Source organism: Molossus molossus, unplaced genomic scaffold (genome assembly GCF_014108415.1).
Source record: "Molossus molossus isolate mMolMol1 unplaced genomic scaffold, mMolMol1.p scaffold_m16_p_23, whole genome shotgun sequence".
NCBI lineage: Eukaryota > Metazoa > Chordata > Mammalia > Chiroptera > Molossidae > Molossus > Molossus molossus.
Genome location: NW_023425359.1, coordinates 11015287 through 11031774, shown reverse-complemented (window position 1 = coordinate 11031774; position 16488 = coordinate 11015287). Strand labels below are relative to the sequence as shown.

At 42.0% G+C, this 16488-nt stretch overlaps 1 protein-coding gene across 6 annotated transcripts in view; it reads left to right on the top strand.

Moving 5' to 3' along the window:
* The window catches only part of AKT3 (AKT serine/threonine kinase 3), a 216822-nt gene that overhangs the window by 140364 nt on the left and 59970 nt on the right, over positions 1 to 16488 (top strand). For all 6 annotated transcript variants that reach the window (XR_004961421.1, XM_036277567.1, XM_036277568.1 and 3 more), the window contains exons 5-8: positions 2189 to 2333; positions 6094 to 6225; positions 14416 to 14481; positions 15851 to 15919. Coding sequence is in view for 5 of the 6 variants with exons in the window: in XM_036277567.1 (XP_036133460.1) it covers positions 2189 to 2333; positions 6094 to 6225; positions 14416 to 14481; positions 15851 to 15919 (412 nt within the window). In the remaining variant the exon portion in view is untranslated. The remainder of the gene's footprint in view (positions 1 to 2188; positions 2334 to 6093; positions 6226 to 14415; positions 14482 to 15850; positions 15920 to 16488) is intronic.

The window sequence follows — 16488 nt, the reverse complement described above, 5'->3', positions numbered from 1 at the left end:
ACAGAAAGGAAATGATAGAGACCAGAAATCAATGAACCTGAAAACAGAAAAATAACAGAATAATCAATAAAACAAGGCTAGTTTGTTGAAACAAAATTAATAAAATGGGACCATCTTGGAATGTTATTAAAGAAAATAAAAGAGAATACAAGTTACCAATACTGACCCTAGAAAACTTGAACAATACAATATCAGTGAACAAAATTTAATTAGTAACTAAAACACTTTTTTTTTTTTTCAAAGAAAATTCCAAGTCCAGATAGCTTTGTTGGTGTGTTCTGTTAAACGTTTAAAGAATTATTACCAATCCTACAAAATCTATTTCAGAAAATAATGGAGAAGAGAACACTTTCTAATTAATTTTATAAGGCCACTGTCACCCTCATTTCAAACACCAGGCTAAGAAGAGAGAACCATAAGCCAGTATACTTGTGAACATAGGTGCCAAATTTCTTAACAAAATTTTGAAAAATAGAATTACAAAATATGTAAAAAGGATATACACCATGACCAAATGGAGTTAATCCCAAGAATTCAGTTGCATTAACATCTGAAAATCATTCAACTAAATTGACTATATTAATAGGATAAAGGAGCAAATCTACATGATCATTTCAACAGATGCAGAAAAAATATTTCACAATATTCAGCACCGTTTTATAACAAAAACCCTGTTGAATAGAAAGAAAAGGGAACTTATTCAACTTAAGGGTATTCACAGCTTATGCAATTTTCAAAGGTAAAAGGCTCAATGCTTTTTCTCTAGGATCCGGAACAAAGAAAGAATGTCTACTCTCACCACTTTTATTTAACATTGTACTGATGATCTGATCTAGGGTGTTATAAGACAAGAAAAATAAAGAAAAGACAAACATATTAGAAAGGAAGAAGTAAGACTGCCCTTACTTGTAGACAACATGGCTACCTATGTAGAAAATCCAGAAAAATAAAAGCTGCTAGAATTAAGAAATGAATTTAGTAAGTCTGCAGGATAAAAGGTCAACATACAATAAATGACTGAATTTCTAAATACAAGTAAGAAAAATGAAAAATTAAATTTATAAAACCCTCCACAATAAAAGAATACTTAGAAATAAATTCAATAAAAAGGTACAAGACCTTTTTACAGAAAATTATAAAATATTGCTCTGGGAGGTTAAAGACCTACATAAATGCAGAGCTATACCATGTTCATGGATTGGATGGCTTCATTTATTAATATGGTAATTCCTGGCTGGTTTGGCTGAGTGGTTAGAGTGTCAGCCTGTGGACCAAAGAGTCCTGGGTTAAATTCTGGCAAAGGGCACATACCTCGGTTGTGGTCCGGCCCCAGTTGGGGTCCTGCAGGTGGCAACCAATCGATGTGTCTCTCTCACATAGATGTTTCTCTCTCTCCCTCCCTCCCACTTTGTCTGAAGATAAATGAAAATATCCTCGTGTGAGGATTAAATAAATAAATAAATAAATAAATGGTGATTCCTTCCAAATTGATCTATAGATTTAATGCAATTCCATTGAAAATTCTAACGGACTTTAAGAAATCAACAGGCTGATTTTAAAATTTGTATGGAAATACATGATCCTTGATCTGATGAGACAATTGTCGAAAAATAAAAGCTTTATACTAGTGCTTGAGAGACTTTTTATTTAAGCTATACTTTATGCCTATCATTTATTTAAAAAAAGAAATTTATCCATGATCTGGGAACAGTGAAAGGTTTTGGCTTTGAAAACCTTTTCTTAGAACTTTTTTTGGACCATAGTAAAGATCTTGAGTGTGTCAATGATGGCCTTACAATAGCTAAACAAAACATTTAAAACGTGCAGCAAATTTTTGGGGGTCAATTTACTTTATAAGTAAAATGTGAACAGACAGTTAAAATGTAACTGTCCTTTTAAAGGATTTTAACTGAATTTTTTTATAATCCGCTTTTTCTTTTTCTTGTTTAACATACTTCCAAATAAATGCTACTATAAACTTTAAGCTGTAATATAAAATACCTTGGGATTAATTCCACCTTGGAAGAGGGTGGGAGAATATGTTTATGTGTGTGCGTGTGCGTGCATGTGTGTATGTGTGTGTGTGATCCTGGAGCAGACTTTATTTGTTTATATTTCATATTTTATAAAAGAGATATTTGGATTGTTTACCATCCTCCATTAATGAGAATTTTTACTTGATTTGTAGGGAAGAATGGACAGAAGCTATTCAGGCTGTAGCAGACAGACTTCAGAGGCAAGAAGAGGAGAGAATGAATTGCAGTCCGACTTCACAAATTGATAATATAGGGGAGGAAGAGATGGATGCGTCTACAACCCATCATAAAAGAAAGGTAGGAAAGAATAACTTCTTTCCCAACTTAGTACATTGATGTGTATGGAAGAAATATGCTAAAACTGCTTTTGCAGAAAACGTCAGCCTGTTATGGGTGTGGTTGGTTTTATTCAGGTGAATCAGAAATACCTGCGATTGTTCAAAACCACCTGGATGAAGCGTCACTTCATTTCAGTGACTCAGCACTTAGCCCTGGACGCTGTTAGGGCTTGTTCAGCAGTGGTGGCTGATGTGCTACTTTCTAACTTGCATTTTCTCTTATTGTTTTAAATGCCATCTTGGAAATTTGGAAATAAAATGTTTTCCCTAATGATTCGGTCCTTTTCCATTTGGCGTCCCGTGTGCTCCTGAGAGCCCCCGCTGCCAGGCCCTGGGTGCTGCCCTCCGGGCCGGCCTCGCTCGCGTCAGCAGCAGGGAACGGTCTTGGAAATAATCGTAGTTTATTCTGGGGAATCTCACGAGCCAGTGAGGAAAGCAGACTTCTCCTTCCCTCGGTGTTTCACAATAATAAGCACGAATTTATATATTTATGGGAATTGTAAATTACGTTTCTCATTGCTATAGAAAATTGAAAAGCAACTTCCTTATGAAAAAAAATGGTATTTTAAGATTAATCTAAAGCTATTGGTGTTCAAAATAGATGAACATGCCATTTGTCATCTTAAAATATATTTTTATAATAGAGTATAAGTTAATTTTCAGGTAGGACAACACTGATTTTTAAGGTGATTATCCATGTACCTTCGTATTAGCGCCGTGAACTCGGGTGTTGGGCTGCCTGAGTTCAAAGCCTCCCTCTTCTACACGCTCAACGTGAAGGAAGTGATGCACAGTCACGACTCAGAGTTCATTACGTCTTTCTTCTTTGCTTAGAATCACATTCTGTGTTTGATCTTGGCCAAATGTCCGAGAACCTTTGTGTTTTTCTTGAGGACTTACCCCTCTCTTTGGTGGTCCATCGGAATCCCTTTTTACTTTTCTGTGTCAGTTATCATAAAGAGAACTGTAGGAGTTCAGATTACTTAAAAAAAATTTTTTTTTCTTTCATTGATTTTTAGAGAGAGAGGAAAGGAGAGGGAGAGAGAGAGATAGAAACATCGATGACAGAGAACACCAACGGGCCACCTCTTGCCTGCCCCCCACTGGGGATTGGTCCCACAACCTGGGCATGTGTCCTGACCGGGAATCGAACTGGCGACCTCTTGGTGCATGGGTCGGCGCTCAACCACTGAGCCACACCAGCCGGGCTCAGATTACTTTTCATTTCAGACTGTAAACATCGATATCCTGAAATGAGAAATCCTCCTCATCATTTACAGAGCACAGTTCCTTCTTTGTTCACTCACCGAGAACTGTGCGGTGGGATGAAGGGAACCGCCACGGGTTGCGGTGGCCGTGCTCCGCCCTGACTTAGCTGCTCCCCTGCCTGGGCAGACAGACGCTTGCTGCCCTCAGAGGCTCAGTGATGCCACAGTACCTGCTCTGCAGGCCCACATCTCTGCCGGAGGGACAGGCGCGGGCGGAGGAGAACAGAGCACGGCCTCGTGACCAGACTTACGCACTGCTCTGTATTTAAACCAACAGGTGATAGTTCACAATTTGCCTGGCGGACTCAGAGGTGCCTAATCTTGGTCTGCCAAGCTGCCGTTTATTCTTGAGATGTCCCTGTCAGGCTGTGAAGGGACACAATGTAAAGGGAGCCACAGCCAAATGAGAACCAGTTTTGCTTAATTTTTTATATTTTATTAATCATCACACCAGGTTTTTATTGATTTTAGAGAGAGGAAAGGAGAGAAAGAGAGAAATGTCTATGTGACAGAAAAACATTGGTCATTTGCCTCCTGTAGGAATCCAACTGGGGATCGAAACCACAACCTAGGTATGTGCCCCGATTGGGAATTGAACCAGCCACCTTTTGGTGCACAGGACTACACTCCAATCAACTGAGCCACTCAGCTAAGGCTTGCTTAATTTTTTTTTTTTTTAATTTTTTTCTTTATTGATTTTAGAGAGGAAGGGAGAGGGCGAGAGAGAAACATCAATGAGTGAGAACATCAGTTGGTCGCCTCCTGCATGCCCCCACTGGGGACCCGGCCCACAATTTGGGCACGAGTCCTGACCGGGAATCGAACCAGCGACCTCCTGGTGCATGCGTCAACGCTCAGCCACTGAGCCACACTGGCTGGGTGGTTTGCTTAATTTTTAAGTGACCAATGTAGGCTTCTTGGGGTCACTGGTTATCGTCTCAGGATTAGGTATAAAGTATGAGTCGTACCTCCTATCTTCCCATTACATCTGACTTCAGTTCTGGGACTTGTATCACCTAGTGCCTGTCTGTAGTAACTGAAACTGTGGTTAGCATTGGAGAGGGAGAGGAGAGATGGTGGGATCTCTCCCTGCCTGGCCTACTCGGTGCCGTAGAAATTGATCAGATTAGGGCTTTCCCTTCCCTTGAGAAGGAGAACAGAGGAAGTAGGAAGTGGTCAGAGAAGTGGACTTCTTGAGAGCCCCCCTTTCACTTAGTGTCCCACAGGGCTTTGTTTCTTTAGTTCCTCCGTTTTAAACTGTATGTGGAATTTCTCTGTTTTGACCAAATTTACTAAAATCTCTACATTCTTTTTTTTTTTTATCCTCATCTGAGGACATTTTTCCATTTATCTTTGGATAGAGCGGGAGGGAGAGAGGGAGGAAGAGAGGGAGAGAAACATCAACACGAGAGAGAAACGTCGAGTAGCTGCCACCCACACAACCCCTACTGAGGCCGGGGACAAACTGCAACCGAGATATGTACCCTTAGTGGGAACTGAACCTGAGACTCTCTGGTCTGTGGGCCGATGCTCCAACCGCTGAGCCAAACCGGCCAGGGCAAAACCTCTATATTCTTTTCCGAGCGATTCCTTGTATTCTTGTTCAATTATGTATTCATATTTTAACCTGATATTTGGACTAGACAGTCTTTTACTTATATTCTAGTGTCTGTGATTTGAATCCACTGATTAAGCAATTGTTACATGTGCACATGTATGTCTTAACCTAAAGCAGTTACATTGATATGTTAGAAGTTATGTAAAGGAAAGAGTGTAACTATGTAAAATATATACCTAATACATTCTTAGGATTGGGTTTTGGGGGATTAGTTTTTCTGGAGAGTAACCATGCTCTCATTTTTTATTAAAATCTTAGTGTATCTTTTCCCTTGACACCATTCAAAAGAGAAAAACATTTTGTAATAGGTTACATTTGTAAAGACTATATAATTACTGTGTATACCCTGCTGAACAGGAGCATTTGGTATCAGAGACTTTTCAAATGTTCTGAAGTTTTGTCAAAATAGATATGAAATCTGTTTCTGATTTTATCACATAGAATGCTTTTTTACTGATACCAATTTCCATGCAAATTCCTTTTTTCCTAAGATCGACAGAATTGATATTATACAGAATTGATATTATTTATTTCTTAAATGTTTATACAATTCACCAGCAAAACGGTCTGGTCGTGGAGTTTTCCCTGACTGATAATCGGAGTAGCTGAGGAATTCTAGGTTCAAGTGCACTGTCTCCAATATCTGAGAATTGCATCAGTGATTTCCAGCATCCACGGTTGCTGGTGAGACCGCCAATGCCGGTCTGTTCTTTCTCGTTTAAGAGTGTTTAGACATTGGTAAGATTTGCTTTTGAGTGGATATTGCAAATGTATACATATATGTTTACAAATAAGTTGCATCAAATCTATCTTTTTCCATTTGTATTTTTCAGACAATGAATGATTTTGACTATTTGAAACTACTAGGTAAAGGCACCTTTGGGAAAGTTATTTTGGTTCGAGAGAAGGCGAGTGGCAAGTATTATGCTATGAAGATTCTGAAGAAAGAAGTTATTATTGCAAAGGTAACTGAAATGTTTGTTTACACTGTACACATGTGTGTGGGCCCGTGCATATGCATGATTAGTGTACAAATGCCATTAGATTACCAAAATGTTGATTGCAGGCTACTGCTACAATATCTGTATATTAATACCTATAATATTAGAACTTTCAAAAGTTTATAATATTATCTGAATATTACATACTGAAGCTATTTTATTCCCTTGAGGACATAGAAATATTTATTCTATGTGTGTTTGGGAGAATGTTTTACTGAATATCTGTGACCTATATCGCTAATTATACTAATGTTGCTTTTTATTTTCCCCCCAACATTCTGAATTTCTTATTAAATAAGGGGAATCGAATAACATAGGTGATTTGTACTAATAAATTATACAGTTTATATTTGTTGAATGGAAAAGCATCCTTAATAAATTTGCAACTACGAGAATAATGAGACTTGAAGAGATGATAGTCTGAAATTTTTTCAGCAGGCCTTAATCCCCTCTCGTAACTTCAGTCACCTGGACAGGTAATTAACATGGTCGGGAGGCCAGTTCCCAGGGTTCTAAATTAAACCCCAATTCCCTCAATAGATACATCTGATATACTTTATAAATTGGTCCAAGCTTTATGTCTTGCTTAATTCAACAAGTGGCATATATTATTGTTACCTCTGTCGACTACCTCTTTCAGTTGTTTCCAGGACAACATCTCGCCTGCAGTGTGTCGCCGCCCACTTTGTGGGGTTCCACTCACGGTGTCTCCTCAGTGCCTGGTGGGAGGTGAACTGGGCCTGGGCTCACACACTTATGCCCCAGCTTTGCATTTCACCACCTGAGGACCTTTAGCAACCAGTGTTGGGGGGAGTGCCACTCTCTCAGGGACATTTGAAAATATTTGGGGAGGGGCACATGTGCTTATCAAAGTGACTCAGGGGAAGGGACAGGACTGACGTGACCAGGCAGAGGCCATGCCTGCTAATGTCTGCAGCATGTGAACGGCCCAAGAGAACCTTAGTTTTCTCCTTTGTAAAAATTGTGTTTGTGAAGAACAGTTTTCCTGGACAAGAATATTGTGTTGAATAGAATATGTAAAGGCTTCAGCCTAACACCTGGCACGCGTTATAATTAAACTGATATTTTTCTGTAGGCTCTGCTCCTTACTGAACAATCCCAAACCAGTCACTCAGCTGTCTCTGCCTTTGTTCCCTCCCCTGGAGAGTGAGGGTGTTAGAGTGTCTCTCACGGTGTCGTCCCCTCCCCTGGAGAGTGAGGGTGTTAGAGTGTCTCTCACGGTGTCGTTCCCTCCCCTGGAGAGTGAGGGTGTTAGAGTGTCTCTCACGGTGTTGTTCCCTCCCCTGGAGAGTGAGGGTGTTAGAGTGTCTCTCACGGTGTCGTTCCCTCCCCTGGAGAGTGCGGGTGTTAGAGTGTCTCTCACAGTGTCGTCCCCTCCCCTGGAGAGTGAGGGTGTTAGAGTGTCTCTCACGGTGTCGTCCCCTCCCCTGGAGAATGAGGGTGTTAGAGTGTCTCTCACAGTGTTGTCCCCTCCCCTGGAGAATGAGGGTGTTAGAGTGTCTCTCACGGTGTTGTTCCCTCCCCTGGAGAATGAGGGTGTTAGAGTGTCTCTCACGGTGTTGTTCCCTCCCCTGGAGAGTGGGGGTGTTAGAGTGTCTCTCACGGTGTTGTTCCCTCCCCTGGAGAATGAGGGTGTTAGAGTGTCTCTCACAGTGTTGTCCCCTCCCCTGGAGAATGAGGGTGTTAGAGTGTCTCTCACAGTGTTGTCCCCTCCCCTGGAGAATGAGGGTGTTAGAGTGTCTCTCACGGTGTTGTTCCCTCCCCTGGAGAATGAGGGTGTTAGAGTGTCTCTCACGGTGTTGTTCCCTCCCCTGGAGAGTGAGGGTGTTAGAGTGTCTCTCACGGTGTTGTTCCCTCCCCTGGAGAATGAGGGTGTTAGAGTGTCTCTCACGGTGTTGTCCCCTCCCCTGGAGAGTGCGGGTGTTAGAGTGTCTCTCACGGTGTTGTTCCCTCCCCTGGAGAGTGAGGGTGTTAGAGTGTCTCTCACGGTGTTGTTCCCTCCCCTGGAGAGTGCGGGTGTTAGAGTGTCTCTCACGGTGTTGTTCCCTCCCCTGGAGAGTGAGGGTGTTAGAGTGTCTCTCACGGTGTTGTTCCCTCCCCTGGAGAGTGAGGGTGTTAGAGTGTCTCTCACGGTGTTGTCCCCTCCCCTGGAGAGTGAGGGTGTTAGAGTGTCTCTCACGGTGTTGTTCCCTCCCCTGGAGAGTGAGGGTGTTAGAGTGTCTCTCACGGTGTTGTTCCCTCCCCTGGAGAGTGAGGGTGTTAGAGTGTCTCTCACGGTGTTGTTCCCTCCCCTGGAGAATGAGGGTGTTAGAGTGTCTCTCACGGTGTTGTTCCCTCCCCTGGAGAATGAGGGTGTTAGAGTGTCTCTCACAGTGTTGTCCCCTCCCCTGGAGAATGAGGGTGTTAGAGTGTCTCTCACAGTGTTGTCCCCTCCCCTGGAGAATGAGGGTGTTAGAGTGTCTCTCACGGTGTTGTTCCCTCCCCTGGAGAATGAGGGTGTTAGAGTGTCTCTCACGGTGTTGTTCCCTCCCCTGGAGAATGAGGGTGTTAGAGTGTCTCTCACAGTGTTGTCGCCTCCCCTGGAGAATGAGGGTGTTAGAGTGTCTCTCACAGTGTTGTCCCCTCCCCTGGAGAATGAGGGTGTTAGAGTGTCTCTCACGGTGTTGTTCCCTCCCCTGGAGAATGAGGGTGTTAGAGTGTCTCTCACGGTGTTGTTCCCTCCCCTGGAGAGTGAGGGTGTTAGAGTGTCTCTCACAGTGTGGTTCCCTCCCCTGGAGAGTGCGGGTGTTAGAGTGTCTCTCACGGTGTTGTTCCCTCCCCTGGAGAGTGCGGGTGTTAGAGTGTCTCTCACGGTGTTGTCCCCTCCCCTGGGGAGTGGGGGTGTTAGAGTGTCTCTCACGGTGTTGTCCCCTCCCCTGGGGAGTGCGGGTGTTAGAGTGTCTCTCACGGTGTTGTCCCCTCCCCTGGAGAGTGAGGGTGTTAGAGTGTCTCTCACGGTGTTGTTCCCTCCCCTGGAGAGTGAGGGTGTTAGAGTGTCTCTCACGGTGTTGTCCCCTCCCCTGGGGAGTGGGGGTGTTAGAGTGTCTCTCACGGTGTTGTCCCCTCCCCTGGAGAGTGAGGGTGTTAGAGTGTCTCTCACGGTGTTGTTCCCTCCCCTGGGGAGTGGGGGTGTTAGAGTGTCTCTCACGGTGTTGTCCCCTCCCCTGGGGAGTGCGGGTGTTAGAGTGTCTCTCACAGTGTTGTTGTCAGGAGTCACTGAATGAAAAGGAAGTGGGATAGCATTTGCCATCATTATGGAATAAATTTAGTTATATATTGAATAAAATAATTAAAATTGTATTAAATGAAAATGAAATATCATTGTTACACATATTTGCTGTGGTGGTTATTATTACCACCTTCTGTGGGTCGTGCATGAGTAAATATGATTTCCATGCTGTTTTCCGTTAGTGCACGAGCCTCACCTACATCCTGTCTTATCTCACTGATTATACTTCTCTGAGTAGCTGACAGAGCTGGGTGTATTTCACAAACGATGGGGTATTACAGCTCCTCGCTGCTTTTCCCCCGACAAACCCATTTATCAATTTCTTGAAGGAGAATATGCTTATTCGTAGTGAAATGATTAACACTATGACGTTTTAGAGTCTGACAAGACCTGGGGTTGGAGTCCGGAGTGCCCATCCCGGGAGTAACTGATGCCCATATGCCTTATTGCTGTTACGTGAACCTCGATCACCCGAGTAAACTGTGGTCTGCCAGGTTTCGCCATCGTGAAGCTGGTTGTTCCCTTCGTAATTAATAAATGTCTCAGAGCAAACCCTCTGCAGCTACACAAACACCCTTCTTCTTCTTAAACTGTTGCCCACTATTAAACATCTGTCAGAGGATCTTGTCTACAGCACCCATTACTGTGGTCTGCTAATGATGCTTTTCTGTTTCCCTCGTTCTTTATACATTTATTCTTAAGCTAACTAAAGGTTTGTCAATTTTGTTAATCTTTTCAAAGAATCAACTTTTGGTTTCATTGATATTTCTCTATTTTCTATTTTATTTATCTCGCTCAGATCTTTATTATTTTCTTCCTTCTGCTGGCGTTAGGTGTAGTTTGTTCTTTTTCTAGTTCCTTTAGTTGTAAAGTTTCTTGTGGATTGGGATCTTTATTTTAATCCTTACCCGAGGATATGTTTTTATTATTATTATTACTGATGTTAGAGAGAGAGAGACAATCATATAGGAGAGAAACATTAATCGGTTGCCTCCTACACACACCCCAATGGGAATTGAACCCTCAATCTAGGTATGTGCCCTGACCGGGAATCGAACCCACAACCTTCCAGTGTACAAGATGATGCTCCAACCAACTGAGCCACTCTGTCTAGGACTCTCTCTCTCTCTATCTCTTTTTAATGTAAAGGCTATAATTTCCCCCTTAACACTGCTTTTGCCGAGTCCCATACATTTTGGTATGTTGTGTTTTCTGTTTTATTTTAAAATTTTTCTATCAGTATTTTCTATTTTGATTTCCCTTGTGATTTCTTCTTGCGACCATTAGTTGTTAAAGAGTGCATTCTTTACTTTCCACACATTTGTGAATTTTTAATTGTTTCTTCTGTTTTGGATTTATAACTCTATCCCAGCATGGTTGGAGAAGATCCTTGTATGACGTTTATCTTTTAAATCAATTGACACTTCCTTTGTGGCATAACATGTGGTGCATCTTGGCAATATATCCCATATGCTCTGGATTTGAGAAGTCAGAGTGGAAGACTGTCACCACGTACGCTACACTGAGTGTGCAGGAAGTCACCAAGGGCACGAGTCCCTCGTGAGGAGAAGAGTCTGAGGACCGAGTGCTGGGGCATCAGAATAAGGGTTCGGAGATGAGGAATCAGCAAAAAGACTGAGAAGAGGTGACCACTGGAGAAGAGGAAGAGGAAGAGATTCTGATGCCCTGAACACCAGGCTTTCAGAGAAGAGAGTAGTCAGGCGTGTCAGCTGTTATTAATGGCTTCCATTCTGAGGAGGAAATAAGGTCACAGTTCGAAAGTGTGAGAGAGCGAGGTTGAGGTAAAGAGAGACAGCTTCATGAAACGCTCCTGGACTTGAAGTCAGGTAGCCTGGGCTCCAGTCCCAGCTCCGTAGCTAAGTAGGGAAGGTAACCTTGCAGGTGCTGTGTGTATTTCAGCACACGTGCAAGGCCTGCTACAGGGCCTGGGAACGTTTTGAGACAACCTTATTAGGAATGGAAGAGTAACTCAGTAGCCCCGAGTCAAAGGATCCTCAGAAGATTTAGCTGAGATTGGAGAAGAGATTATAATAGTGCTAGTCAATATGTTTGTGATTTTTTTTTTCTCTTTTGATGTGGAATATAGAGGTGAGCACGTGAGATTGATTTATTCCAGTACTAGAAATTGGAAGGGACAGAGGGAAAACAGGAATGTAGAGCAGGGCAGTGAGCACAAACAACGCACTCTGCGATTCAAGAAAGACCAGCTTCCGAGTGATGAAGTCGTGAGTGAAGTCAAAGGAACTCATGTAGCCCTCCATCGAAGTCACAGGAGCAAGAACACAGCTTCAAATAACAATACTTGAGAAAGGTGATGTCGTGTTTAAAGACAACAGAGAACAATCTTGCTTTCCTTTTCTCCATCAAGTTAAAAAAGTCTTTAGATAGGAGGATGGAAATAGAAATCAGGAAACGGAGAAGACAGAGCGACAACTGGAGAGCGGAGTGTTACTCGTCTGCACCTGGACCTGTGTGGGGAAAGTTAGAACCCCACAATGTGGGCCTGGTCAGGGTGTCTCGCCTGTGGGGAGACAAGTACTCGCTGCAAACATGGCTTAGTAAGACAGAGAACAAGTAACTAATGATCACTGGTAGTCGCCGTGGTTTAAGAACACATGTGCCAAGGTACAAACTTCTCCCCTTTTCCTGTTTCCTCGTCTGCTCCACTTCCTCCTTCAGGGATCATTTGTTGCTCTGATTGGACGAAGGAAATAGTTTAGACATGACACATCTTGATTCAACTAGTTTCTGATCGCCGGTCATGATAATCCTATGATCAAGGTGGAGAAAGTAATGTGGACAGACTTCAGGTGCCCGGTTGAGTAGATCCAAAGCCGTGTGAAGATGGCAGTGGTGTGACATGGAAATGACCATTGACGTGGGGCTTAGACATGGGCTCAGACTGGACTTGTCCCCTGCGGCTTGAGCAGTTTACCGTCTGTGAAACCTACCTGCTGAGTTGCTACAGGGATCAAAGGAGGTGACACCCTTAAGTCCCCGATAATGGAGTACAGATGTTCTCTTCCTCCTCTTCTGTGCTGTTTCCTGCTCCTTGTCTCTGCCCCCCCCCCCAAAACCCAGTTACCACACAACAGTAAGAGGGAGAGTTTTAGATTGTGTAGACAGAGGGAGGTGATAAATTGAAGAGGATTGAGAAAATAAATATGGGGGGACTATTGTTTTGTTTTACATTCTCAAGAAGTGAAATCTCATTCCCAGTAAAGATTCTTTCTCTGAAAGCAATTATATTTAAAAATTCATTATTTAGTATTTAACCATAGATGAATACACAGTCATGTGCCGCCTAATGGCGGTTAGGTCAGCGAAGGACCTGGTGGTCCCGTAAGATTACAGTGGAGCTGAGAAGTCCCCGTCACCTGGTGGCATCATAACGTCTAGCCCAGTGCGTTTGCGGTGATGCTGGTGTAAACACAACTACCGCCCTGCCTGTCCTATGAAAGCAGCAAGTAGAATCAGCCACAGTACGTAGTACTTGATAATACATGACTCTTACTGGTTTGTGTATTTACCGTATTATACTTACCACGGTTTTAGTGTGTTACTCTTTATGTAGCACAAATAGGTTTGCTGTAAAAAGGTAGCTGTTACACCAGCAGCAACCTCACCCGCCTCGTTTCACTACGCCTCGCGATGACATCGTTTTCTCTTGTGCCTGATTTAATCTAGTGTCGTTCTGTTCATCATGCCCCCTAAATGCACCAAATCCAATGCTAATGTTGCTAGTAAGAGACCATATTGAGCGATTGACCTGGAAGCAAAATGAAAAGTGATTAACGACCATGAGGGTGGAAGATCAGTGGCGGTTGGTCATTCCTCCCGGTTCAGGCCTGTCCGCGTCCCACCACGCTGCGGTCTTGAAGAACAAGAACAGTCTGCCCCAGTGAGCGCAAAGGGACCAATCAAGATTGGGGAAGGGCCTAAACCAGACATGGAGAAACTCCCAATGAACGGATTGAAGACCAGACAGAGGTGCACCCCATGCAGCACCATGAAGGTCACGGCCCAGGCCAAAAAAAACCAGTTTGTGATGCTGAAAGAGTAGACTGCTCCTGACTCGGGTGCTGGCTTGGCTGCTAGCTCGGGGTGGGGTAAGGATTCCGGAGCCTTCCTCGCCAGTGTGAACGGAGCGGGGAGTCTGCAGGGCTGCTGTGAAGGCCGCGGAAGGGTTTTCGGAAACGGCATAAGCTGACTGTGGAATACAGTTATTTGCCAGAGAAAATATTTAATATGGATGAAACCTCCCTATTCTGGAAACTGATGCTTAAAAGAACTTTCATTCAGAAGCAGACCCAGTAAGTGCCAGGTTTCAAGGCTTTTAAGGACAGGGTGACAGTCTCGTTTGGGGCAACGTTGCCAGCTGGGAATGGAAACCGTTTGTGACCTGGCACCGTGAGCCCCGGGGCCTTCCAGTGGCACACACGCCAGTGAACTACGGGAGCAGGAAGTCATGGGTGACCCAGCTCCTCTTCCAGGCTGTCCTCCTGAATTGCTCTCTAGCGAAATCGAAGGAGGATGTTTGGGAGCATTTATCAACAATAAGCAAATTCTTGAAAGGTATCTTTTTTGGTGATTTTTGGTGATATACTTTGATTAAATATGACTCAGTTTATATGAATTTATATCTTATAGCCATCTGATGTAAGTCATATTTTATTTTATTTTATTGGAGTAGCAGAAGCTCAGCAATAAAGGGAGCATGTCACCGTATTATAAAGACTTTTTCCGTCTCTAGGTTTTACCTCTTCTGGTCTTAGAGAAATGGCGACTTTTTTTATTGTTAGTGCTTAGGACACATATTAAAGGTTTGCCTTTTTCTCTTGTAGGATGAAGTGGCACACACGCTCACAGAAAGCAGAGTATTAAAGAACACGAGACATCCCTTTTTAACAGTAAGTGACGAGAGGACAGATGTTATCATCATAACATTTCAACTTTAAGCGAGTTTTCCAGAACTAAGCTAAGAAAAATAACATTCTAAGTAACATTCATTTAGGTGTGCCATTTTCTGTGTGGGAAGACTGTAAATAAGATGTCTTTGAAATTATCTGGATTAGGGATTACATTTGCAATATGCCTGCGTTTGTAACCCTCCCATTAGGCCCTTGCTACTTCTGTGAGATTGTTTTTTCTCCCATGAATTTCACTACCTTTAATACAAAATTCATACAGCAAATAAACACCTATGGCATTTTAAGGAGACCACTGAGAAAATGGTAGACTTAACCAAGGGTCTACTAAGAAGTTTAGTAGTAGTAAATGTAAGGATTTTGTTTCTATGGTTTATTGGCTTCTAATAAGTATATAACTGATCAGGCAGCATTGTCTTTGAATATGAAAGGCAGAAATCTTTACTGAATTTTTTTTTGTAGAGATTGGACGTCTTTTAGTTATAGAATACTTTAAGAAATACAGGGATACTGAATACATTAAATTAAAGATAGGATAAGTCATGATATTTCTTCACTAGACGTATAAACTGTGACTTACTTAGTTGTTATGAAACAAACTGATTTTCTTAGTCCTGTTCCTAGTTTGATTGTAATTGAGGCATAATTTGCAAAGTGTCTGTGTACTTCTGGTTTTAGTGAAGTATATTAAGGCAAAAAAAAATATATAGCAGCTAGATTTTCACAAGGAGAAACCTTCTAAAACTTTAGGATTACCTAAAGTAGGAATTTTCGGAGGTATCACTAGATGTCGGGGTTAAATGTTGTTACATTGTTATGTGTTTTTTGTCTAGTGTATTAAGATAGTTCTAATGTCCTGATATTTTTATGACCTATAAAATTACACGAACCAATTCCATTGGATTGGTTCATATTATATTCTCTTATGTAAAAAGTTATGTTGTAACTATATTAGATCTCCAAATATGACTACTATGCCTATATTCCTTAGACTTCTACTAGAGTAATTTGTCGGCCTCACTTGAAGGTCACGTGGATAAGAACTTTGGGGACCAATACAATATGAATGGATGGCACACTAGATTGAGAAGTGCTCATCACAGTTTCTAAATTAATTTTTACTTAAAATTTAATTTTAATGTTTCCCCTAACAATACCCATTGCTGATCTAAACAAAATTTGTTTTATGTTTCTCATAAACTCTTAAGCACTTTTGGGGAGTAAGTAAATAGACTCGTAAGGAATGATAATCCATTTCATCAGTCATGCTTACTGTTTCTAAGTGCTCTGTTTTGGTACCATTATAACGATGTAGGATTATAACATAACATTTTTTCTTTTTCATTTCAAGTCCTTGAAATATTCCTTCCAGACAAAAGACCGTTTGTGTTTTGTGATGGAATATGTTAATGGGGGCGAGGTGAGTCATCAGCAAGCCCGGCATTGGCACCTGTGTGGTAATGTGTCAGTCCTCTCGGAGTGATTGAAATGTAACTTACAACATGTCCCTTCTCTGCTTCTTGGTAGGGATCTGTGTCGCTCTTTCTACTGTAGAGTACGTGGGAGTCGAATAATTCCTAATGTAATGTCATGACTGTTTATTTTTTAATAGCTACTTTTATATATTGCCAAATGTAATCATAGTCTACATTTCTCTATATTTTTCAAGTGTAAAAATGTTTACCAAAAGTAAAATCATGAAGTCGTGTTATTTAATTTTAAAAATTAGAAACATAGGATTTATGATGTGTTAAAAATTCTTAAGGTTTTGTGAAACTTACAAAAAATTATTTTGCTCATTTTAGACTCAGTTGAAGAATTGTGACCGAGTTGTCTCTTCCGTGTAGTAGCCTTGACTATATTTAAGAAATTGTAAAGGGTCTTGCAGTTTCAAAGAGAAATTCAGTTAATGGTATATTTCACCCATTCCCTCATCCTTTTTTGTCCTTGTTTTGCTCAAAATCAGTGTGAAAATCATCATTTACTGGA